The 23980-nt window shown below is 47.4% G+C and overlaps 1 protein-coding gene across 1 annotated transcript; it reads left to right on the top strand.

The window, feature by feature from the left end:
* The first annotated feature begins 1474 nt into the window (after positions 1 to 1474).
* Positions 1475 to 4765, top strand: Beta'cop (coatomer subunit beta'). The gene has a single exon (XM_077686624.1). The coding sequence runs from the start codon at positions 1607 to 1609 to the stop codon at positions 4361 to 4363; it is 2757 nt and encodes a 918-aa protein (XP_077542750.1). The 5' UTR covers positions 1475 to 1606; the 3' UTR covers positions 4364 to 4765.
* Positions 4766 to 23980: the final 19215 nt, after the last annotated feature.

Raw genomic sequence — 23980 nt, 5'->3', positions numbered from 1 at the left:
CGGGTGGTTGAGCAAAAAGGATGCCAAGGTGTATGACAGGGTCAAAGCAGCTCTCCTGCGGAGTGGGTACCGCCTGTCGGCAGATCCCGCAGCGCGAGCTAAACCCGCACCCGCGCAAGAAAGTAGCGAGTCGACCGCAACGGCAGATCGCGAAACGCGAGTAGATCCGTAGCCCCGCACCGAAGTAGCGAGCCGATTGCGTTGGCAGGTCGCGAAGCGCGAGCTAACCCCGTATCCGCTCAACAACGTAGTGAGTCGACCGTCTCGGCAGATCGCGAAGCGCGAGCTGAACCGGTAGCCGCGCAGGATAGTAGCGAGCCGATTGGGTCGGAAGATCGCGATGCCCCAGCTCGAGATAGAAGCGGTCTGATCGCGTTGGGAGATCGTGAAGGGCGGCTTGAGCCCGTAGTCGCTCAGACTAGAAGCGAGCCGTTTGCGTCGGCAGATCGCGAAGCGCGAGCTAACTCCGTAGCCGCGCCGGATAGTAGCGAGTCGGCCGCTTCGGCAGATCGCGAAGCGCACCTAAGTCCGTAGGCGCGCAGAGAAGTAGCGAGTCGGCCGCGTCGACAGATCGCGAAGCGCGCGCTAACTGCGTAGCCGCGCCAGAAAGTAGCGAGTCGGCCGCGTCGGCAGATCGCGAAGCGCGACTTAAGTCCGTAGGCGCGCAGAGAAGTAACGAGTCCACTGCGTCGGCGGATCGCCGAGCGCGAGCCGAACCAGTAGCCGCGCAGGTGGGCCCGGGCAGCCAGAACATGCCACACACGTTTGACTGCAAGTCGCCTGGGATCGGGCCATTGGGATCGGGGCCCCTCTCCCTTCGTCGAAGACCCGGCTCTTGCCGCTCACATCGGTTTTCGAACTTGTGCTGAAGGTTCTCCATGACTGGCAGGCCCGGGTCGCTTTGTCCCCATGCTTTCACATATATCTCTCCCAAAGTGGACCGCACTAGAAATACTTTACTCCCAACTTCAGGCGCTGACGCACGTAAACCGTTTTCTTTTTCTTCTTTTTTTTTTTTTTGCGAGCTCGTCACGTGGCGCAAGCGCACGCGCAACCATGACGCGCAAGCCTATGCGGCGCCGGGCGCTCCCCACAAGGCGCACGCTTACATGCGCTCGGTATTTTTATCGGTAATTTTTTTTTTTTTGCGAACACATTTTGCGAACGCCACCGGGCCAAGGTCAAGCTTAAACTGTTAAAAGAATAAACGGCAACAGCCATAGAGTTTCATACAGAATGCTCTGCCCCGATTAAAAGAGGGAAATTTTAGGTATCATCATCAATACAACAAAAACACGTCAAAGCGTTTAAAAGTTTTTTTGCACGTAAGTGTAGAAATATTTTTATTTTGATTTCGAAATTATTAATGGTCGTGAAACAAAATATTAACTTCTATTGCTGTATGATGAAAACGACAAGTTTTAACTGACCACTTGCGCTCTCTATTGGGCGTACACGAAAAAGTCAGCGCTGATAAATTCTACGCCACATCAGGCAGCCGCCGAAGCATTTTGCGGTGAGGACGCGGTCTTGCCACGTAACACCGGAGCGAGTGTACGCTTTATTTTTGACGTTTCTATGTTGGTAGTGTAAAGCCGCGTCAAACATGCCGTTAAAGTTGGACGTCAAGAGAAAGCTTTTGGCTCGGTCTGACCGCGTGAAGTGCGTTGATTTGCATCCGACGGAGCCATGGATGCTAGCAAGCCTGTACAACGGTAATGTTCATGTCTGGAACTGTGAAAGTCAGCAGTTAGTCAAGACGTTCGAAGTGTGCGACCTTCCAGTGAGAGCCGCGAAGTTTGTTCCTCGGAAGAACTGGATTATAACTGGTTCTGACGACATGCAAGTGCGAGTGTTCAACTACAACACATTGGAAAGGGTTCACATGTTTGAGGCCCATTCCGACTACATCCGCTCCATCGTTGTTCACCCAACCCAGCCATTCATCCTGACGTCCAGTGACGACATGTTGATCAAGCTGTGGAACTGGGAAAAACAGTGGGCCTGCACGCAGGTGTTCGAAGGCCACACCCATTACGTGATGCAAATTGTCATCAACCCAAAGGATAACAACACCTTCGCAAGCGCATCTTTGGACAGAACAGTCAAGGTATGGCAACTTGGGTCCGTGACACCTAACTTCACCCTGGAAGGGCACGAGAAAGGAGTCAACTGCGTCGACTACTACCACGGGGGCGACAAGCCGTACCTCATCTCGGGCGCTGATGACAGGCTCGTCAAAATCTGGGACTACCAAAACAAGACATGCGTCCAGACGCTGGAAGGTCATGCGCAAAACATTACAGCTGTCTGCTTCCACCCCGAGCTTCCCATCATCATGTCCGGCTCTGAGGATGGCACAGTGCGCATTTGGCACGCCAACACTTACCGGCTTGAGAGCACCCTTAACTACGGCCTTGAGCGCGTGTGGACCATCTGCTCGCTCCAAGGGTCAAACAACATGGCGCTCGGCTATGATGAAGGCAGCATCATCATAAAGCTGGGACGCGAAGAGCCTGCCATGTCCATGGACAACTCGGGCAAGATCATCTGGGCCAAGCACTCTGAGATTCAGCAGGCAAACCTCAAGGCCATGACAGACACAGAAATCAAGGATGGGGAGCGCCTCCCCTTGCAAGTCAAGGACATGGGCAGCTGCGAGATTTACCCACAGACCATCTCGCACAACCCGAACGGCCGGTTTGTTGTTGTGTGTGGCGATGGAGAATACATCATTTACACAGCCATGGCACTGCGCAACAAAAGCTTTGGCTCAGCTCAAGAGTTTGTCTGGGCACTGGACTCCTCTGAGTATGCCGTAAGAGAGAATGGTTCCACTGTGAAAATTTTCAAGAACTTCAAGGAGCGCAAGTCCTTCAAGCCAGAGTTTGGTGCAGAGGGCATCTTTGGTGGCTTTATGTTAGGTGTCAGATCAGTGAGTGGACTCGCTTTCTACGACTGGGAGTCACTGGAATTGGTTCGCCGTATTGACATCCAGCCGAAGCACGTCTACTGGTCTGAGAATGGGGAGCTTGTTAGCATCGCCACAGAAGACTCGTTCTACATCCTCAAGTACGACCAAGACGCCGTCACCAAGGCTCGTGAAGCAAAAGAAGGTGTTACAGAAGACGGCATCGAAGAGGCTTTTGACGTGCTTGGGGAAGTGCAGGAGTCTGTGAAAACAGGCCTCTGGGTAGGTGACTGCTTCATCTACACGAATAGTGTAAACCGCCTCAATTACTATGTAGGTGGAGAGATAGTCACCATAGCGCACCTTGACCGCACAATGTATGTGCTTGGCTACATCGCCAAGGAGAGCCGCCTGTTTTTGGGTGACAAGGAGCTCAATGTGGTCTCCTACTCGCTGTTGCTCTCTGTCCTCGAGTACCAAACGGCAGTCATGCGTCGCGACTTTGAAACTGCCGACAAAGTCCTGCCCACCATTCCCAAGGAGCAAAGAACCCGGGTGGCACATTTCCTGGAAAAGCAGGGCTTCAAAGCACAAGCACTGGCAGTTTCAACTGATCCGGAACACAGGTTTGAGCTGTGCTTGCAGCTAGGCGACACCAAGACCGCCCACCAGCTGGCCGTGGAAGCGCAGAGCGAACAGAAGTGGAAGCAGCTGGCCGAGCTAGCCCTGGCACACGGGGACTTTGACCTGGCCCAGGAGTGCCTGCACAACGCCCTAGACTTTGCCGGCCTGCTCCTTCTGGCCACGTCTGCCAGCAACGCGGACATGATTTCCAAGCTGGCAGCCAGTGCTGAAGCAGTCGGCAAGAACAACGTCACCTTCCTGGCCAAGTTCTTGTTGGGCGACGCCGAGAAGGCCTTTGAGGTGCTCCTGTCCACCAAGCGGTACCCGGAGGCGGCATTCTTTGCCAAGTGCTACGTCCCAAGCCAGACGTCGCGTGCCGTAAAGCTCTGGAAGGAAGAACTGGCCAAGGTCAGCGAAAAGTCAGCCCAGGCGCTGGCAGACCCCGAGGACTATGAAAACTTGTTCCCTGGACTTCAGGAATCTATCAAGACGGAGGAGTTCCTCAGGCAGCAGTGCCAGATGGGGAAGAAGCGCGCCGCCGAGTTTCCAAGTGTCGTGCCACACCAAGACCGTCATCCCGTGGAAGAAATGAAGGCCGCTGAAGTGGCGGGCACTTTTGTGCCCACTGCTGTGGACACAAGCTCGACGCGGTCTGCGCCGTGTCCTGCACAGGAGCCTGTGGGCAAGGCTGAAGTGGCGGAAGCCCCCAATGACGAGTATGTCGACCTGGACCAACTGGAGCAGGAGCTGGAGCAGGACATTGAGAACTTGGCCCTGGACGACAATGTGGACTACAAGCTCCAAGAAGACCTGCTCAGCGATGACTGATGGATGCCTCCGAAAACATTACACAGCCTTTCTTTTTTTCTTGCCCTCAGTTAACCTTGGCATTGTCTTGTAAATTTACTCCACACTGTTATCTCAATAAATGTACTCACTACGACAGTGACTTTCCAAATGGAGTTGTGCATGTATTTTCCGGGCCATGGCCTGTTAAATGTATGCACTAGTCCAGATCCCAGGGCACATAATTTCCCCTAAATCTATTGAATATTGGGAATGGCGATATATTTTAGTACAAGCATCATTGTGACATAAACTTTTCTTGTAAAAAGAGTGCACCAGATTGAAGTTGCGTACTTTTGCTAGCGTTAAATGTGCTTTTTATGCGTATTGTTTCTGTACACATTCAAACTGCTATAAAGACTAAATTTCCTTGCCTAACGTGGACATGATGCATTTTGTCTGTCTGAATTTGTGTCCTAATACTTGGATATTGTTGGTGGTTCAGTAGCTGAAGGCAGAGCAGGTTGAAACCTACCAGGTTTCAGCCTGTTCTTTGGCGTAGAACGTGCTTCTTAGAGTCGGTGATTGTTATGGAGTGCCATCCCGTACTGCCAACCGCAATACCGGGGAGGTTATGCTGCCAAGAAGTTGCAAGTTTTGAGGCATGTTCAATAGTAGGAAATAATATTTTTTGTTTGAACTTGCTCATGATCATAGCATGTCTGTATATTCTCTCTATCCCATGTATGTACCACACTTTTTTCTTTGAAAATACTACACCAAATTTCCCAAGTGCCCACAATGCAGGGGTTTCCAAGTAATGGAAAGTGTAGTTCTCTGCTAGCTGCAACAAGTGTCAAAAGCAGCTGTGTATTATTGTAGTTGTAGGAGGTTAACTTTCTGAAACACAATTTTACCTCAAATGCAAGCTGGCCACTAATTCTGCTGCATGGTAATTGGTAAGTGTACTATACCAGAAATTTCTGCCATTTGAAAACTGCATGTGCCCGAATCCAAGACTGAAGCAGAATCAACCGTGGTCGTAATTCAGTGAAAAAGCCATCTGGTACTTGTTCTGTCAATGCCTTGTTTGTGGTTGCAAAAAGTGTACAAAGCACAAGCCATCTGCTGGTCAAACTGCAGCTAGGTGAGGGCAAGCAGCTTCACTGGGGCAGATTTTGTGTGAATTCTTTAAAATTGACTCAAATTGAAGCAAATCTTTATTATTCATTTTACAGGCACAAAAAGAAAGTTAACGGGGTTCACCTAAGCTTCCTTAGTGAAGGGAGAATTGGGAGAATGTGTGAGCATCACTTCTAATTAAGTTGTAAAAGCATGCATGTGGGTGGGTACGTTGACATTGCAGTCAAATGGGAAGTGGTGAATTGCAAAATGGGAAGTAGTGAATTCTGCAAGCTTATGAAGGCAACAGTCATCGTTATTTGCCATTCCCCTTGGGTGGGTATGTTGACATCCGTTAAGCCGGTCGCGAGCTTTTGACGGCTAATGTCGTCAGCACTGGCCAATCCACCTTAGTAGGTAGGTATGTTGTTAGACCCATAGTATTTGGATTTAATGCTAGGAGATCTTAACGTTGAGCCGAACGGTGTGCCAAGCAACATCAAACATGAGCTGCATGTACTGGTAGATGGCTGTGAACATCGGACCCCCAAGAGTACCGTTCGGGCTAATGTCGGGGGCCGTCGCATACCCAATGGGGTCGAAAGGGCAGCACATGTGCTTAATTGTTCACAGCCAATGGAGAAATCAAGTGAAAGGTTTCTGGCTACATGCAGTCAATGGAAATTAGGTGACAAGAACCGGCCCCAGGGATCTGGGAACGCCACCTTTTTGTCAAATGAGCCAAGCAGTGTGCAATTAATGCTTAAAAGCATAAAAAAAAAACGGCACTGCTCGTCAAGCACAAGTTGCTGTCATTGACTCATGAGAGTAAGGACAATTTCCAGGTATGTTCCAAGTGGCAATAGCACAGGAGAAAGAGAAAATCAAATCCCTTCCATCTAATGATGATGTTGATTTAAATGTGAAGCTTTCTTGTGTGCAAAAATCAAACTTGGACTTGTCGTCCAAACTTGGACGACAGCAAACAAATCTCGCGAGAAAGATGAGTGCCCCCCAACCTATCGTCAACCGTGTTGGAATGGTGCAATTGGATAGATGTCGGCTTCATAATTCAAGGATGCCAGGTTGGTTTCTGACCACGGGAAGCGTTTTTCTTGTGTCGTCATCGTCGTGTGCCCTCCCATTGTGTGAAGTTGGCTTTCTTGCAGTGCACTTTAGTCATGGCACCGCCATCACTAAGACCAAGAAAGCTTTGCTTTAAAAATGGACATTTAATTGAAGCAAGCAAGTTTCGTGCAACATGGCAAGGGCACCAGCCCTCTGAGGACGACCTTAGTCCTGGTTGCAGTGGTCCTGGTTGGCTGTGCGGGCTCTAACGACGACTTGTGTGTTGTGGTGCAAGGTCTGAACTGGTCAGCCGGTACACCTACTGCTTGTAGGTGGGGTTGGAGAAAAGTAATATAAAGGCAACGATTGCTGGCATTTCCATATTAGCCGGATAGGGTGCCAAGGGATGGTCAGTAGGCACTATACATTTTGTTAAGGTGGGTACAGTGGAGGTACGAGTTGTTTTTTAGCATTTGGCGGGTAGTGGCTTCATGCCAAGTGAGCAGAGGGTGAAGATAGCTGTGGTGGCCCAGGGGTGGGACGAAAGGGATGTCTGGGCGAAAAGACTGCCGATCAGAGACAGCCTGGCATACACGCTTGCAGGCAGCGGCACGTCCCCCACTTCTGGGAAGTGGGGGGTCCGTATGGCCGGGTGCCCAGATGAGGTAAATTTAACGCATTTAGTAAATGCACACAAAATCGTGGGGAATGCTTAGACCTTGCTAAGAATGTTAAGGCGAAAGCTATAGTTGGACCTTCTGTTGAACATTGCTGCCACACCCATCACCACTTGAATAGCCCCCTGGTCAGCACCGTCCGAAGCTCGTTCCTCTCGCTAGCCTGCACCAGAAGCACCGTAAGCTCGTTGTGCTTGCTAGCCACGGCTAGGAGCATCCTATTCACCCCCGTTGGTACCTTCACCTTTCGAGGAGGCCCATACCGCACGTGTAGCGGTGGCCTACCCTCCTTTGGTGCAGCCCTTTCCTGGTACGCACTGCTCCACCTCCTCTGGCCCTCGTCCTCCCGCACTGCCGTTTCTCTTGTCAAGTGTGCAATCTCTGGCTCACACTCTCCGGTGCGTGCAACTTCTACTTTTTTTAGATGATTCTGTACACCTCAGATTGATTTTTTTGTACCTCACACATTCCATGAAACAAAAATCTAAGGCTTTTTGCATTAAAAATCAAGTTAAGAAAAGAGAGCGGGAATGATGAGCTTGACCGGTAGTAAGGTGTATAGACTCGAATCTAGTGAAACTTTATAGTGAATTAATAAGTAAATAAATTTAGGCATAGAAATCTTCTTCTCGACTCAATTGTTGCAACTCCGCAACTTCCCATAGGCTCAGAAATGAAATCTGTGCGACTGTATTTGCAGTAATTAGTATGAACAGCCCTTCTTTGAGTCTTTTCATGCCAGCCGTTTTTTTTTTTTTTGAATAAGGGTGCCACCCAGTGCGAGCATATTTCATTTTGGCCAAACTAAAGTAGTACGTATGAAAATAATTAAACATTTCCTGGTGCGTTTCTGAACCGATGCTTCAGTAAACCTAGTCTGCAGAAAGGCAAAAAACAAACAAACAAACAAAAAAGTTATGTGTGAATCACAGCATAATGCACAATACTTTATTCCTGAACTTCTGCTAACAGATTGTCTGCAAAGCAGTACACAAATTTGATAGGGTTCTTTTTGTTGTCGATTCAAAGGGAGATTGTTTTTTTCACGGCTCCAGGAGAGAATATGGGTGAGTGCAGATTTACAGGCGTCTTGGTCTCTAACAGTTCTGAAAGCCGAATTTGAATGGTGCTAGGAACACTACTGTGATGAGAAGAGGCAGAAGCGGGCATTGGTGCACACCGCCAGGCACGACCCTCTGAAGACAAGGAAGCGGAGACAGATGCGTAGCCCTTGGCTCATATTCTCATGGCCACCCATTAAATCATAGCCTCAACTACCATGGTTCACCCCAGTTGCCCTCCCGCTGCGTAACAATATCACTACAGTAAATTTAAACAGTAAAGGCCCACGTACTCCACCCTGGTGGATGCTAGAAGTAATCAAAAAGTGTCAGATATTGTGCCAAGAGTTTCTGCATACTGGCTCCAATCCGACAAACAAATGGAAGCCCAGGCTACGTATGGGAAAGGAGGGAAGCCCAATGAGTCGCAGTATGTGTACCATGTTGGGCTAGTTGGTGACTATAGTTCATACCACAAGCTAGGTGCAGCACTGTGTAGGCTGCATTATTGTCAGTCCCCCCACTGAGGGCGCCTAACTCACCGTGAAGGGGGCCTTGAAAGAACATTTCCTTCTCCCCTTTCGGGAGTTGAAACCGCAAGGCCCCGGCGCCTTTTGTCGCTTCCTTCGCAGTGCGTTAAGCGCCCTCAGTGGGGGGACTGTTTACAACAATGTAGCCTCAACAGTGCTGCACCTAGCTTGTGGTATGAACTATGGATACTTTAGTGTGAACAGCGCACCTTTAGGCGAAGGAGAGGTGTACACGACACTGCACTTGTGTTGTGTACATCTCCCCGTCCTGCATATAAATGTGTGCTATTCACACTTCAGTATGCAATATGTGAATTCATTTGTGAGGTGAAACCAAGTAAGGTGAACGCCTTAGTAAAATTACATCTAACTGTCCCCCAGTATCTAATGCAGAAGCAAGAAAATTAACAATTGTAGGCAACTGACCAGTGCTTGAGAATGCCCTTAGCAATGCTGTGAGGGATAAGATACACGTGTTCATCCAGAAAACTTTAGGCATGTGCCGATACTACGTGTTTAAAGGAGCCATGAAGAGAAAACACAAGTTTGGTTCATTCAAAAGATTGTCTCGTTAGAATCATACTGACACCACTTTTAACGTAAACTTCGCTCAAATAAGCTACATAATTAGGAAAAACGGGAACGGTCATGCGACCCACCAGCTCGTTTCCCGCAACAGAACCTATGTCGTCACATGAGCTAAGCTCTGCGATTGGCGGAGGCTGGCAGAAGCAGACGCAAATTAGGTAGAACTTACAAACTAGACGAACGAGCGATTTGCGCTTAAATTTAGGGCACATTCTTTACAAAGCAATAAGAATGATGGGACAAACAGTGGAAGTTACGAAAGCACATGTAAACATAGAAGTACTGATGCGTTCTGCTATTCGTACTGCGCACAGCATGCTTGTTTAGCTGCACAGCACTACGGGGCTTGGGGTTGTCTCAGACGACACTGGCCGATTGACGCAAGCAACGGTGTTTTACGTGACCCCATTTGTCGAGCGAGCACTGTTTCAGGGAACGAATATTTTCTCCCAGAACAAAAACAAGCCAGGTTTAAATGCGGGCAAAAACAAACCAAACGCTTGCCACGGTATGAGGGCGCCATCTAGGTTACGGAACATAAAGAAACGCGGGAACAAACCAACACCGCTGTACAGGGTGGAGACAACCTTTGAACGGTCCCATGCCGCCGCAATTGGGCCAACGGGCTCAACGCGTTATTCTTTTCGTTTCCCACGAGACCTAGCAACGCGAAACAGACAATACGATTCAAACTTCTTCAGTAAACCGCGTTGCGGCGATAATTTTAGCGCGGTTTTGACACAATGACTTGCTTCGGCGGCGAGCGAGCAACCGAAAATGGCGGCGCCAGCGTATACGTGTCTCTACCCTGTACGGCGGATGCGTGAATGAAGGTACTCTAGGCTGCAGAGCGGTTGGTTCCAGTGATGTCACTTAGGACCACGAAAACGCACGATTGAGCGGGAAAATCAAAATTTTAACCTAAATTGTTTAATTTCTCAGTGAATAAAGCACCGTTTGTATCCGGACAAGCGCTGGGGGCACTATAAAACACGAAATCTTTCGAATAAAACCAACTTGCATTTTCTCTTCATGGCTCCTTTAAGGAGTTTCCACTATGAAGACAATAGGAATTGGACTATAGGTGGGGAAAAAAAAAAGAAAAACTGAAGAGGCAAATTAGTGGGCTCACACTTCTGTTGGAAGCCACCTTGTTGTGCATTGCCATAGATGTGGCTGCACGATATTTGAGAAACGCCGTATCTTAGGCCAATATTGAGAGCGAAAAGTACACTATATACGAGGTGCTTTGCATTATACAGTGTGGTGACAATTGTGTTACTGTTCCCATAGTGTCTCATTTCACGAATAAAAAAAAAGAGATTGTTTATCTTTCAAATTGACATGCAACCTTTGCTACGTTTTAATTTAAAGCAAAGCTTCACTAACCTAGTCAAGCCGAGTTTCACCGTCACCAGCAATTTGACCTTCACTTGACCGCAGCTGCGTGGCAATGCATCACGTGACTTAGCTGCCGCCGCTGGCTTCTCTGCAGCTGGGTCACCGCCTGACCCCATGACTCGCCCTGCGCCTGGCTAAGAGAAGCACCGCAACCACCTGGTCAGTGCGGGCTTGGCCATAGATGAGGGCGAGGCTGGCCCGTCTTCTCCGAGCGCTGCGCGGGAGGCTTTGAGGCACCATCGGCAAACAGCGTTCAGGGTTGCCAGGTTTGGCAATTTTTCGCCAAACTGGTGACTTTTAGAGGCTTGTGGTGACTGAAATTCTAGTGTGGCAACTTGGCCATTTTCTGGAGGCTGAGCGCTGGTGATAACATATATTCCGAGGCTCTTCAACACCTTACATCCAAGAAAAAGAGCCTTATTTGGTAATTCAGTACTTTTCAGGAGTCCAGATGAAACTGCAAGCCAACCAAAACAAGAAAATGGGGACGATATGGTGAAGTCGAGAATAGAGCCCAAGAAGTCAGTGTCACTCAAAACACATTAACGGACACCACTACTTACCGGCACAATGCGGAACTTTTTGTGTTGCATTTTTAATTTTCTGTCACCTGCTTTAAGAATCATGTCCAAGACTAAGAACTACTGTCAGTTTATCGTGTGATGTTCAAGCAGTGCTTGAAGGGGCCATGCAGACAGAACACAAGTTTGGTTCATTCGAAAGATAGCCTCGTTAAAATCATACTCACACCACTTTTAATGCACACTTCACTCAAATGAGCTATATAATTAGGAAAAAAGGGAGAGTCCATGCTACCCACTCGCTCATTTCCCACAACAGAACCAATGATGTCATATTGCCCAGCTGTGCGATTGGCTGAGGCCGGCAAAAGCAAACGCAAATTAGGCAGGGCTTATAAGCTTGCAGAACGAACTATTTGTGCTTAACTGTTGTGCATATTCATTTTACAGGAGTAAGAATGATGCGGTAAACAATGAGAGTTACGAAAATACACTAAAGCATAAAAGTACCGATGCGCACTGCTATTGGTACTGGGCGCACTATGCTTGTTTGAGCTGCACAGCAGGACACCGCTTTGGAGTTGTTTTACATGACACTGGCCGATTGGGGTAAGCGACGTTGTCTGACGTGACCTTGTCTGTCGAGGAAACCTTATGTTCCACGAAACGATTACTTTCTACAGTAACAAAAACAAGCCAGGTGCAAATACTCAAAAACAAAGCAACGGCGGACAATGGTCCATGGCTGAGTATGGTAGCGCCATCTGGGAAGACTGATGGCAAGCAAGGCTGCAGAGCCGAATGAGGCAGTGGAAGTTCGTTTGCATATGCGCACTTATGACTTCATGGCAGACGTCACGAAAACCCACAATTTGGTGGGAGAATCAATATTTTAACCTAAATAACCCATATTGATTACTTTCTTAGTGAATCCGGCACCATTTGCTGCTGGACAAGCGCTGGGGGCACAATAAAACACGAAATCTTTCGAATAAAACACACCTGTATTTTGTCTGCACGCGTCCCCTTTAAGATTCCATGCATACGGGTGCCAAGCATGTACAGGGTGGTGCTACGATAATTGAAATACTTTAAAAATTTTTCCTGAGCGAACCGCCGCTCTGTTAGCGCTCAAACTTCACACGAAGGTCACATTTTATGGTCTATTTTGTTTGACACCAGGAACAACGACGGCACTTACCTGGTTATTCTGAAAATAAATAAGAACTATTTTCGCCAATGGAAAAATGGCGGCTGATTTGGAGGTGCGAGGCAGAGCAAGTTGATGTTGGAACGACGGCGCCACCTGGGGTATGCAGAGCAAAACACGCGTTTGAGATTCATGGTAGGTAGGAGCCAAATGGTGCAGCAGACGATCAAAAAATGCACCTAGGAAGGAGCCTAATGAGCTAGCAGACGATCAGAAAACCCGCTTTCACATTTTCTGATCGTCTGCTACCCCATTTGGCTCCTTCCTACCGTGAATCCCAAATGTGCATTTCACTCTGAATACCCCAGGTGGCGCCGTCGTTCCAAGATCAACTTGCTCTGCCTCGCACGTCCAAATCAGCCACCATTTTCTCATGGGCGAAAATCGTTTTTATTTATTTTCAGAATAACCAGGTAAGTACCGTCGTTCCCGGTGTCAAACAAAATAGACCACAAAATGCTACCTTCGTGTGAAGTTTGAGCACGAACAGAACGAGAGTTCGTTCAGGAAAAAATTTTAAAGTGTTTTAATTATCGTCGCACCACCCAGTATGACGGTTTATAATATGTGTGGGAATATAAGGAGGCAGTGAAGGGAATGTAAAACTGTGCAGCAAACACACGTTCTATGATCATTCATATCCTTTGAATACTTTACGTAAACTTGCATATTTTAACTTCCTTAGTAGACAATGGCACAATAAAGCCTTTCGGCTTAGAATAGTATTAAAAAGGCGAGGAAGGACTCTAATACATCAGTAGCCAGCTGAACTTCAAAATACCCATTTTTTTCCCAGCTGTACTCTTGACAATGGCAGTGGCTTACCTTTCCAACGACCAGACGTCAGTGGACCTCATCAGTAAGACAGCGTCTAAGCTTATTCCTTCAAAACCGCGCGTATAAAAAGCAAAACCGACAAGCGCTGGTTCAATATCGCTTGAAGGTGTGTGCGGCAAAGTCGTCCGTGGGAAATTTCCCTCGCTCTTGCTCTTTTTCGTCTGGCTCTCTGTACCCAACCCCTGCAGGTATGGAGTGCTGCCTGCTTTCGAAGTAAACATCATCCCGGATACCTAAAGAACTACACTAGAAAGATTCAACCATGCTAGGAAGGTTCTTAGGGACATAAACAGCACTCCCTCACCACAGAAGGATCAGGCCACCCTGGTGTAGTAGTTGGCTGCCACCTCCCATGGCAAACCAACTCAACTCTCGGCCCTCAGTCCCCAGCAGCTGTAGAGCACCTGTCCACGGCGGCGATCAGAACAGCAATACAGCAGAGGGTGCTATAAATCTCTGGGTCCGGGAGCGCCGCCATTGGAACGTGACCCTGGTAACGTTCAACACATGCACCTTTTCTAGTGAGGGAAGCTTAACTGTACCGCTAGAGGAGCTCTTGGACATTAGGTGGGATATTATAGGGCAAAGCGAAGTTAGAAGGACAGAAGGGTTCATGGAGCTCACTAGTGGGCATACTGTGTGGTATAGTGGACGCCGAGATAAAAAAGACCATGCGCTGGGATTTTTAATCCACAGAGAAACAGCAGGAAACGTGGAGGAGTTTTTCAGCATTAGCGAGAGAGTCGCGGCTGTTGTGATCAAGCTAAACGAGCGATACAGGTTAAAGATAGTACAGGTCTATGCTCCAACAACCAGCTATGATGACGAAGCTGTAGACAGCTTCTATGAGGATGTCAAATCAGCAATGAAGAAGGCAACAATGCAGTTCACGATTGTGATGGGAGACTAACGCAAAGGTCGTAAGAATGGGAGAAAGGTCACTGGGAAACTTCGGATTAGACGATCGAAACAGTCGAGGAGATCCACTGGTGGGATTTGTAGAGAGAAATAACCTGAAGTGGATGAACACATTCTTCTACAAACACAACAATACAAAATGGACATGGAAAAGTCCCGATGGTACAAGAAAAAACAAGATTGATTTCATTTCAAGTGACAACCCAATGTATTGTGCAAGTTGTAAAGGTACTAAGTAAGATTAGGAGCAGCGATCACAGGGTGGTTCAATTGAAGCTAATCCCAAAGGAGAAAGAAACTCATGAAAACTAAGAAACCCCGCATGGAGTCAGTCAGACCCAGATCGCAGGAGTTTAAAAGTAACTCTTCAAAACAAATTTGCGCACCTTACGAGCAGAATGAGGTCAGTGTAGACAGGCTAAATGACAACCTAACATCGGCACTCATTGAATCAGCAGCAGCAGTGGGGGAAACATGTAGGGAACAAACGGGAAAACTAAGAAATTGAAGCGAAGGAACTAATTGCCAAGCATAAGAACATGAAAGTGTCAGGTACAGCAGATCGAATTGAATTAGCCACGCTTTCGAAACTGATTAACAGGAGTAAAACAAACGACATTCGTGCACTTAACACGGCAGTGATCGAGGAAACGCTGCAAATAGGGGGAAGCTCGAAAGCAAGCAAGAGAAAGCTAGCAGTTGGAAAAGACAGGATGTATGCACTCGGAGACGCGCAGGAAACATTACGCACAGCTTGGATGAGATAATGTAGGTAGCATAATGATTCTACACCAAGCTGTGTGCCAGCGGCGTTAGAACAGGAGAAACTACCAGGAGTACAAGCTCAACTTGCAATGTCCCACTAGTAACTAAAGAGGAAGTTGGAAAGGCTCTCAACGGCATGAAAATAGGAAAAGCTGCAGGTGACGACGGCATAACCGTGGATCTTTTGAAGGAGGGAGGAGAAATTGCATTGGAAAAGCTTGCTGTACTATTTTAGAGTGCTTGAAGACTCAAAAAGTGCCCACAGCCTGGAAAAACGCCAGCATTATTGTGATTCATAAAAAGGGAGATCCCAAAGACCTCAAGAATTACAGACCCATCATTTTACTCTGAGTTGTTTACAAGCTGTTTACCAAAGTTATAGTTAGCCGCATAGGTAACAACCTGGACTTCCAACAACCCAGATAACAGGCTGCGTTTAGGAAAGGGTACTCAACCGTGGATCACATCCATGTCGTCAATCAAGTGATAGAAAAATCTGCAGAGTACACTAAACCCCTTTATATGGCATTTATAGATTATGAGAAAGCATTTGATTCTGTACTCAATGTATCCGTGCTAGAAGCACTGAAAGACCAGCAACAGAGGAAACCTACATAAGACTTCTAGAAGACATATATAAGGAATGCACGGGCAGGATAACCCTCCACAAGCAAAGCGATAAATTTCCGATTCAAAAGGGAGCAACAGGAAGATACCATCTCACCAAAACTATTCACAGCATGTCTGGAGGGGGTATTTAGAAAGCTTCATTGAGAAAACACGGGATTAAGAATAAACGGGGAATACTTGAGCCATTTGAGGTTTGCAGACTACATAGTATTGCTGAGTGAGACTGCACACTACCTTTAAACAATGCTTGAGGAACTACAATGAGAATGCACGGCCGTAGGGCTAAAAATAAATATGAATAAACTTAAAGTATTGAGGAATAAGTATGACAAAAACGTCCTTTTCAGCTTAGGAAGCAAACCGCTACAAGAAGTAAAAGAATATAACTACCTCGGACAGATGGTTAGTGCTGACCTTAACCACGAGAGAGAAATCCAGCGCAGAATAGGTATAGGTTGGGGAGCACTTGGCAAGTACTCCCAAATAATGAAAAATAAGCTACCTCTGTCACTCAAAAGAAAAATCTACAGCTAGTGCATACTGCTGGTTATGACATATGGGGCTGAAACTTGGCACCTTACTAAACAACTAGAAAGCAAACTTAGGTCTGCTCAACAAGCCATGGAAGCCATGTTAGGAGTAACACTCAGGGACAGGAAACGAGCTACCTGGATCAAACTAGAGTAGAAGATACCATTGTTCAAATAAATAAAAAGAAACGGACTTAGGCTGGCCATGTAGTGAGAAGAACCGACAACTAGTGGGCAATTAAGGTAACAGAGTGGATACCAAGAGATGTGTCTACAAGAAGGGGAACTCTTTTAACCGAATGGAGGGACAAGATAGGGAAATTCGGGGGTAAACTGTGGATTCAAAAGCACAGGACAGTAGCGGTTGGAGATCAATGGGAGAGGCCTTTGTCCTGCAGTGGACCTGAGTAGGCTGATGATGATGAGTAGACAATGCAGAACAACTGCTGTTTTTCCGATCCGTAGCAAATGAACATTTGCGGTCCAGGTTTGCTACTTCTGATCAATTCAGCCTTTTTTTTTTCTTTGCAGGCCATTGAAAAGTAATTAGTAGCATCGCATTGCTTAAAATGGCGACTCTTCTGGCTCCTTTTCGAACGATGCGTTCCAGGTGGTGGCTTTTCTGGCTGCTTTCATCAACTTCCCGGTGAATTCTTGTTCTTAGCACCTGGCAACCCTGGCGGCGTATGACCACCCTGCAGACATCGCCCGGCGAGCTGCTTCACTGGAGAGGGTCCAGAATGGCAAGCGGCAAAGTTAAGTGTCGGAGACAGAGTAAGAGTGAGCAGTTCGGCTCGCAAAACGTCGGAAGTGGGCCAGGCTAAATGAAGCTTTTGCTTTGCATGTCCAGGGATAGCCGAGCCAAGTCACAGCCGTTTTTTATGACTGAATTTGCGGTTTTCTCGTCCTCCCCCCTTCGCCGTTTCTTTTTCTTGGGTTTGGTTTGCCCCACCTGTATAAAGCTGCTGCACCATTCCAATAAAATCATTTGGTTGCTAGCAAGCGCAAGTGTTTGTCTCCTGCTCTTCCCGTTGCATATGATGCGCTGTCGCTTTCTCTCAAAAGTCCCCGCTTACTGTTCTTAACACACCCATCCTGCTTCACTATGCAAGATTTGTGACAGCAGAAATTGTATGGAAAAATGCATGGGGCTGCGACACCAGTTTCTCTGCATTGAACTGTGCTGCCACCATGAGTGGTATGTTTGTATTCTCGGCACTGCAATCTACCAACATAAGAAAATTGCTTTATCACTTAAGTGTACCTTAAATGTCTGCAGACATCTTTCAGCACGTTCAAACACTAGACACAGCACGGAAGCAGTCACATGCTTATAATTTGACTTGCGCTGAAAGATGAATGGATCTTTATTACAGGGGCCTAGAACTTCCCAGTTTTGATGATGATGGTTGGTGTTTTATGGCGCAAGGCCAACGAGGGCAAAGAGCGCCAAAACGGTGGTTAGGTATGAAGGATGTAACCGTAAACGCTAAAACCGTTCAACAAAAACCAAAGTGAATTCAGTAAAAGACAATGAGGATGGCTGGTGTAAAAGGCCAGGTTGTGATGGTGCGCGGCATGAGATCGGGTTTAAAAGCAACTACGCGTGATATGAAACCAGGTGTAAAAACTTGATGTCTCTAAGAAACTTAAACGTGCGTTGTACAGGAACCATGGGGTCATCCGCTAAAAACAATGCTGGGTGTAGTGGAATGTGTTGTTTGTAGAGGTCGGCGAAGTGTTTCTGTCGTGTGGTGTGGAGTGCTTTGCATTGAAGTAACACATGGATCACGGATAGGCCGTCTCCACACCTGCTACACAAGGGTCTTGGAGATCCCGTGAGCAGGTATGAGTGTGTTGCATGCGTGTGGCCTATCCGTAATCGAGCCAGGGTAACTTCATTGTGCCTGTTATGTGTGTCAGTGGTGTATGCTCCCAAGAGTGTCTTTATAACGTGTAGCTTGTTGTCTGCCTGTTCATTCCAGTGTGCTTGCCATGTATTGCGAAGGTGTTGTCTGATGTGTGACTTAAGGTCAGTGTACGGTATTGTTGTTATGTCCACCGTGTTTGCAAGTGCAGCAGCAGCGGCCATTTGATCTGCTGTCTCGTTTCCGGCGATCCCCGAGTGACCTGGCACCCAGCATACAGTTACTTCAAGACTTAATGCATAGGCTGACATAATGGTTTTGTAAACTAGATGAATAACATGGTTTTTACAGTACTGCTTAGATGACAATGCACGTACTACACTCAAGGAATCTGTGAAGATGATGGACTTGGGAATTTTATGATGAACTATGTGCTTTAAAACCAGAAATATCCCATAGGCTTCAGCAGTAAAAATGCTGCTTTTCGAGTTTAAAGTGTTAGATACCCTAAAATCAGGTCCGTGCGCAGCACACGACACGATACGGGCTGTTTTTGACGCGTCGCTAAAGAATTCTGCACACTTGTATTTATCTTGAAGGAACAAGAAGTGCTGAAGAATTGCAGCTGTGGGTACTCGTTTTTTATCAATTGCTACAAAGGACAAATCGCACGACACGGGGCGCAGCTGCCATGGTGGTAAAAAGTCGGAAAGGGTTGATTTGTAGGTGTCTGAAAAGGTGACCGATAATTCTGACACTTCCTGTCTCACCCTATGTGAGAACGGAGCAGAGATAGATGGACGATTAAGAAGAAGTTGGGACATGGGTGTATCACAAATAAATGGTTTGAGAGGATGGTGGGTTATTGACGAAATTTTAAAAGCGTACAGAAGATCTATGTATGTTCGCTGATGATCTAGGGACCATTTGTCGCACTCGACGTATAGGCTTTGTACGGGGCTTGTACGGAAAGCGCCTGACGCGAGGCGAAGCCCCAAGTGAAGCACTGGGTCTAGCATTTTCAGCGCTGTTTTTGTTGCCGCCCCATAAACCACGCTCCCATAGTCCAAGCGGGACCCCACCAAGCTTGTGAAGACACGTAAGAGGAGTTGCTTGTCCGCGCCATAGGAGTGGTGTGAAAGGACCTTAAGTATGTTTATTGCTTTGAGGCATTTATGTTTTAGTTGTCTGATGTGAGGGATGAACGTGAGTTTCTCGTCAAACACCACACCCAAAAACTTGTGTTCTCTTTTTACTGGAATCGAGTCACCAAAGAGTTTTATGTCGGGATCGGGCAGGAGGCCCCGCCTTTTTGAGAATACAACGCAGGTACTTTTAGAAGAATTAAGTTTAAATCCATTTTCATCTGCCCAGCGGGAAAGTTTGTTTACCCCAAGCTGGACCTGACGTTCACAAATGGATATGTTACATGATTTGAAAGATATTTGAACGTCATCTACATACATCAAGCAGGATATGGTTGGCGGCAGTGCCTTTCGGAGAGAGTTCATCTTAACTATAAACAAGGTGCAGCTCAATACGCCACCTTGAGGCACGCCATTCTCCTGCACGTGAACGTTTGAGAGTGCCGTACCGACTCTGACACGAAATGTTCGTTCAGACAGGTAACTGGAAAGAGTGTTCAGCATGTTACCTGTTACACCATAGGATTTTAGGTCTGCAAGAATGCCATAACGCCATGCCGTATCATAAGCTTTCTCGATATCAAAAAATACGGTCATACAGTACTGTTTGTGTATAAAGGCATCCTTAATGTAAGATTCCAGTGCAACTAATTGATCGTTTGTGGATCGCCCTGCCCGGAAGCCTGCCTGGCAGCTCTCGAGAAGACCATTGTACTCAAGAAAGTACATGAGCCTCCGGTTAATCATCTTCTCGAAGAGCTTGCACAGGCAGCTGGTCAGGGCAATAGGTCTATAGCTTGCGGGAGAAGAAGGGTCCTTCCCTTCTTTCAGAAAAGCCACAACTATGGCCTCCCTCCAAAGCCTTGGAAGGTGCCCCGATAGCCATATTTGGTTGTATAGGTGCAGGAGTGTCTCAAGGGTGTCTGCGTGTAGGTGTTGAATCATAGTGTATGTAATGTTGTCTGCACCTGGAGCAGAAGGTTTACAAGTGGAAAGAGCAATCTTCAGCTCATGGAGTGTAAATTCACAGTTGTATCCAGACTTTGACTTGTTCTTGTCGCGTATAGGCTTCTTTTCAGCAGATGTTTTGTGTTGCATAAAGTGTTTGTATAGTGCGCAGAACTAGACACGTGTTGGAAGTGTTGTGCAAGTGTGTTAGCCTGATCTTCCAGAGTGTCCCCTGTCGTGCTAACCAGGGGCAGGCTATGTGTGTGTTGTCCTTTTAGTTTACGTATTCGGGTCCATACCTTGTGGGTGTCCGTGTATGAATTTATGGATGTGAGAAAGGCGCGCCAGCTCTCCCTTTTTGCCTCACGGCGCACACGCTTACCTAATGCCTTCGCTCTTTTGAAAGAAATAAGGTTACAACTTGTGGGGTGTCTACGGAGGATGCCCCACGCCTTGTTCTGGGCCTCGCGCGCACGCTTGCAGTCGTCATTCCACCAGGGCCTTCTCGGGTTGCGCGAGGCCCCAGAGGCCTGGGGTATTGACTTTTTGGCGGCGGCGAGAATGTGCTCCGTGACGAGCTGTGTTGCCTTCTCTACAGGTAAGTGTGTTATGTCTGTGTAGTGTAGTTGAGATGTCTCTGTGAATGTGTTCCAGTTTGCTCTTGCTTCTATAAACTTGCAATGGGAAGGGGAACTGCTAGGGCCTTTATTTATGTATGTTAGTGAGGTAGGGAAGTGGTCACTACCATATGGGTTAGTGCCAACATCCCACTCAAGTGATGGAAAGAGTGCTGCAGAGCCAATGGCCAAGTCGAGGTGTGAATAAGTGTTGTGTGCTATATTATGGTATGTAGGCTTGTTTTTGTTAAATAGGCATGCTCCTGAAGATATTAGAAATTTTTCGATTAGGCGACCTCGGGCATCTGTGCGGTGAGAGCCCCAAAGAGTGTTGTGTGCATTGAGGTCACCTATAAGAATGAAAGGTTCTGGTAGCTGATCTACAAGGCCCTCGAAATCGGAGCTTGAAAGCTGGAAGTCAGGAGGGATGTAGATGGAGCACACTGTTATCAGCCTATTGAAAATTATGGTTCTAATGGCAATAGCCTCAAGGACAGTCTGTAATTGGATAGGGTGGCATGCCAATGATTTTCGGGCAATGATGGCCACACCACCTGAAGATGTACCACCACCAGCCCTGTCCTTCCTAAATACCATGTAACTATTCAAGACATTTGTGTGTTTGGAGTTTAAATGTGTTTCTTGTAGACACATCACACTTGGCTGATTGGAATGCAATATTTCGTAGACATCATCAAGATTGTTAAGGAGGCCTCTACAGTTCCACTGGATGATATTTTCTGTTCCCATTATGTACCTTTAAGAGCTACTGGAATGTGTGTGTGGGTTCATGTTTTGTCTATCGGGGCTTGTATTCTTGGAGCGGGTTTCTTTGGCTTTTCTGTTGGTTTGGACGCCGCAGCCCGTTCCTTGCGGAGCGATGCAGACAGGAACGGTCCGACGTCCATTTCCTCATCAGATGTTCGGGGGGTGTCCGGCGGACCGGGCCCCCTGGACTTGGCACCCTTACGGGTGCCTTTGGTTCCAGCCCCAAGCGCCGCGGGCGGGGCAGGCGGCGGGGCTAGGATGGGCGCTTCTGTGGGCCCTACCGTGTCCATCTCCTCCGTGCCCTCAGGTGTCCCTAGGGCCTGTGGAGAGGACACAGTGAGAGCGGCAGAGCTCCCAGCGGCGATCGCACTCGCCACATTCGCTGGAGTCGCCACACTGGGCGATTCCTGACTACTCTGGACTACCGAAGGCAGTCCGGCAAGAGATGGGGCCCCCGCAGCCTCTACAGGTGTTGTAGAGGCAGCAGGTGGCTGCTCAGCTGGGGGTTGGGACAGCAACACATCAGCAAGAAGGCTGCACTGTGTTGCCGTGCTGACCAAACGCCGCCCCAACCCCCGGCGGGCGGCGTCTGCGTACGATGTGGCCGAAAGCAGCTTGTGCTTTTGGCGCGCTTCTGGATAGGTGATGTTTTCATTTACTTTTATGTGAATTATTTCCTTTTCGGCCTTGAATTGTGTACACGCACGCGAATAAGCAGCGTGCGGTCCGCTGCAATTCGGGCACTTCTGAGTGGTGCTTTCACAAGCTTCTGAGGAGTGACCTGTCTCAGCACAGTTGGCACATGTCAACTTCCCTCTGCATGATTGGGTTCCATGGCCGTATCGTTGGCACTTAAAGCAGCGCCTTGGATTTGGGACATACGGTCGTACGTTGCAGCTAAGAAAACCCACTTTGACCTTTTCTGGAGGCGTTGTGCGATCAAACGTTAGGATTAGATGCTTTGTCGGAATTTCTTGGTTTGCTCTCCGAATTACGATTCGTTTTACTGCAGTTACATGTTGAGGTTGGAGCGCCTCAAGAAGATCTGCTTCCGTCTCAGACTCTAGTTCTTTCTCTGATATGACTCCTTGCGAGGAGTTGAGGGTCCGGTGTGGTGTCACAGTGACAGTCAAGTTGGCCAACGTCGTCTGTTTCAGTAGGTTCTCACTCTGATTTTTCCTTTTTACTTCGACCAGTACATCACCTGAGGCGAGTTTCTTAGCATCATAGTCTGAACCAACAACAGACTCAATGCACTTTGCCAACAGAATGACAGACTTCTTTGCAACAGGAGTGGTTTCTGCAGAGTGAATGACAAGAAATTTGTGGAAATGTTCTGGTTTACCTTTAGCTAGTACTTCGGTGCGGCCCCTTTTAGGGGGCCGATCATTGGATTGGAGGGATAAAGAAAAAGCCATGCGATATTGAAAAAAGCAGGGGACGGGGGTACTTTCTTCTCAAACCTTACCCTGATAGCCTGAGAGGTCCCGGAGCTCCCTGCCTGGTAAACAGACAGGGAGCCCATCCGCCGGAGCTTGACCTGGGCTCCGACGGCCACCGTTTGTGGTTTCTGCCCTTCACCTTACAACTCGTAGCCACGGTAGATTACAGCAAGAGTATGGGGGCTCGGGGTCCGCGGTGTCGCCAACACCGTCACCAAGATTACTCAAGGTGCCCCGTGCGGGGAACTTCCCAGTTTTGAATCTCTGCATACGAACAATTGATAAGTACTGTACCACTAATTCATTTAAGTATAATGGCAAGCACCTGTGCAAAAGAAAAAAATTACTGTATTACACTCGTAAAAAAGCCTTCTAGTCATACATGACTATACAAGTGGGATTAGAACCATGTAAATCTCACCTGTGCAGTTTGAAAGCAACATCTGCTCTTACAATCATAATGAATGCATTTATCTGGCTTCAATTTGAGTGCAATTGCTGTGTGCACCCAGGAGCGCTGAGGCTAAAACCAACAACACAGCCTCATCAAGCGCAGATTTGCTCACGTCGGGTGGCGCGTCTGCATTTTTTTGTAAGTACTAGAAGTTTCCTATAAAGTCAAAAAGGAAATCCCAAACCAACAAACTATCCTTACAGAGGCATGCAGTAAAAATAAAACTAGCATAAATTTTCGGGTTTCCACACACGCACACCCATATATATAGTTTATAAACATGGAGTTCACGCAAAATGGACCAAAGATTAAAATGAAAAATTATGTGTTTATCAGTAACAAAGTAATTGAATTTTTTAGGGTTGCACAAATCATCTCGCAGTATTTATGTCTTTGTTAAGTTAAGAATTTATTTAGGAGATCAAAATTTGTACGAGGTTCACTAGTTAAAAGGGCCATTTTATTCATGTAATTCCCATAACAAAAATCTAAAAATAGAGCGATATTGTCCACGGCACCCTACATGACGTGTCCGAGTTCCATTAAGCATGCCAAATAT

Source organism: Haemaphysalis longicornis, unplaced genomic scaffold, assembly GCF_048455015.1.
Source record: "Haemaphysalis longicornis isolate Haplotype H1 unplaced genomic scaffold, Haemaphysalis longicornis Haplotype H1 scaffold_1, whole genome shotgun sequence".
Classification (NCBI taxonomy): Eukaryota; Metazoa; Arthropoda; class Arachnida; order Ixodida; family Ixodidae; genus Haemaphysalis; species Haemaphysalis longicornis.
The sequence above is the reverse complement of the archived record's forward strand: the minus strand, read 5'-3'. Positions and strand labels throughout refer to the sequence as shown.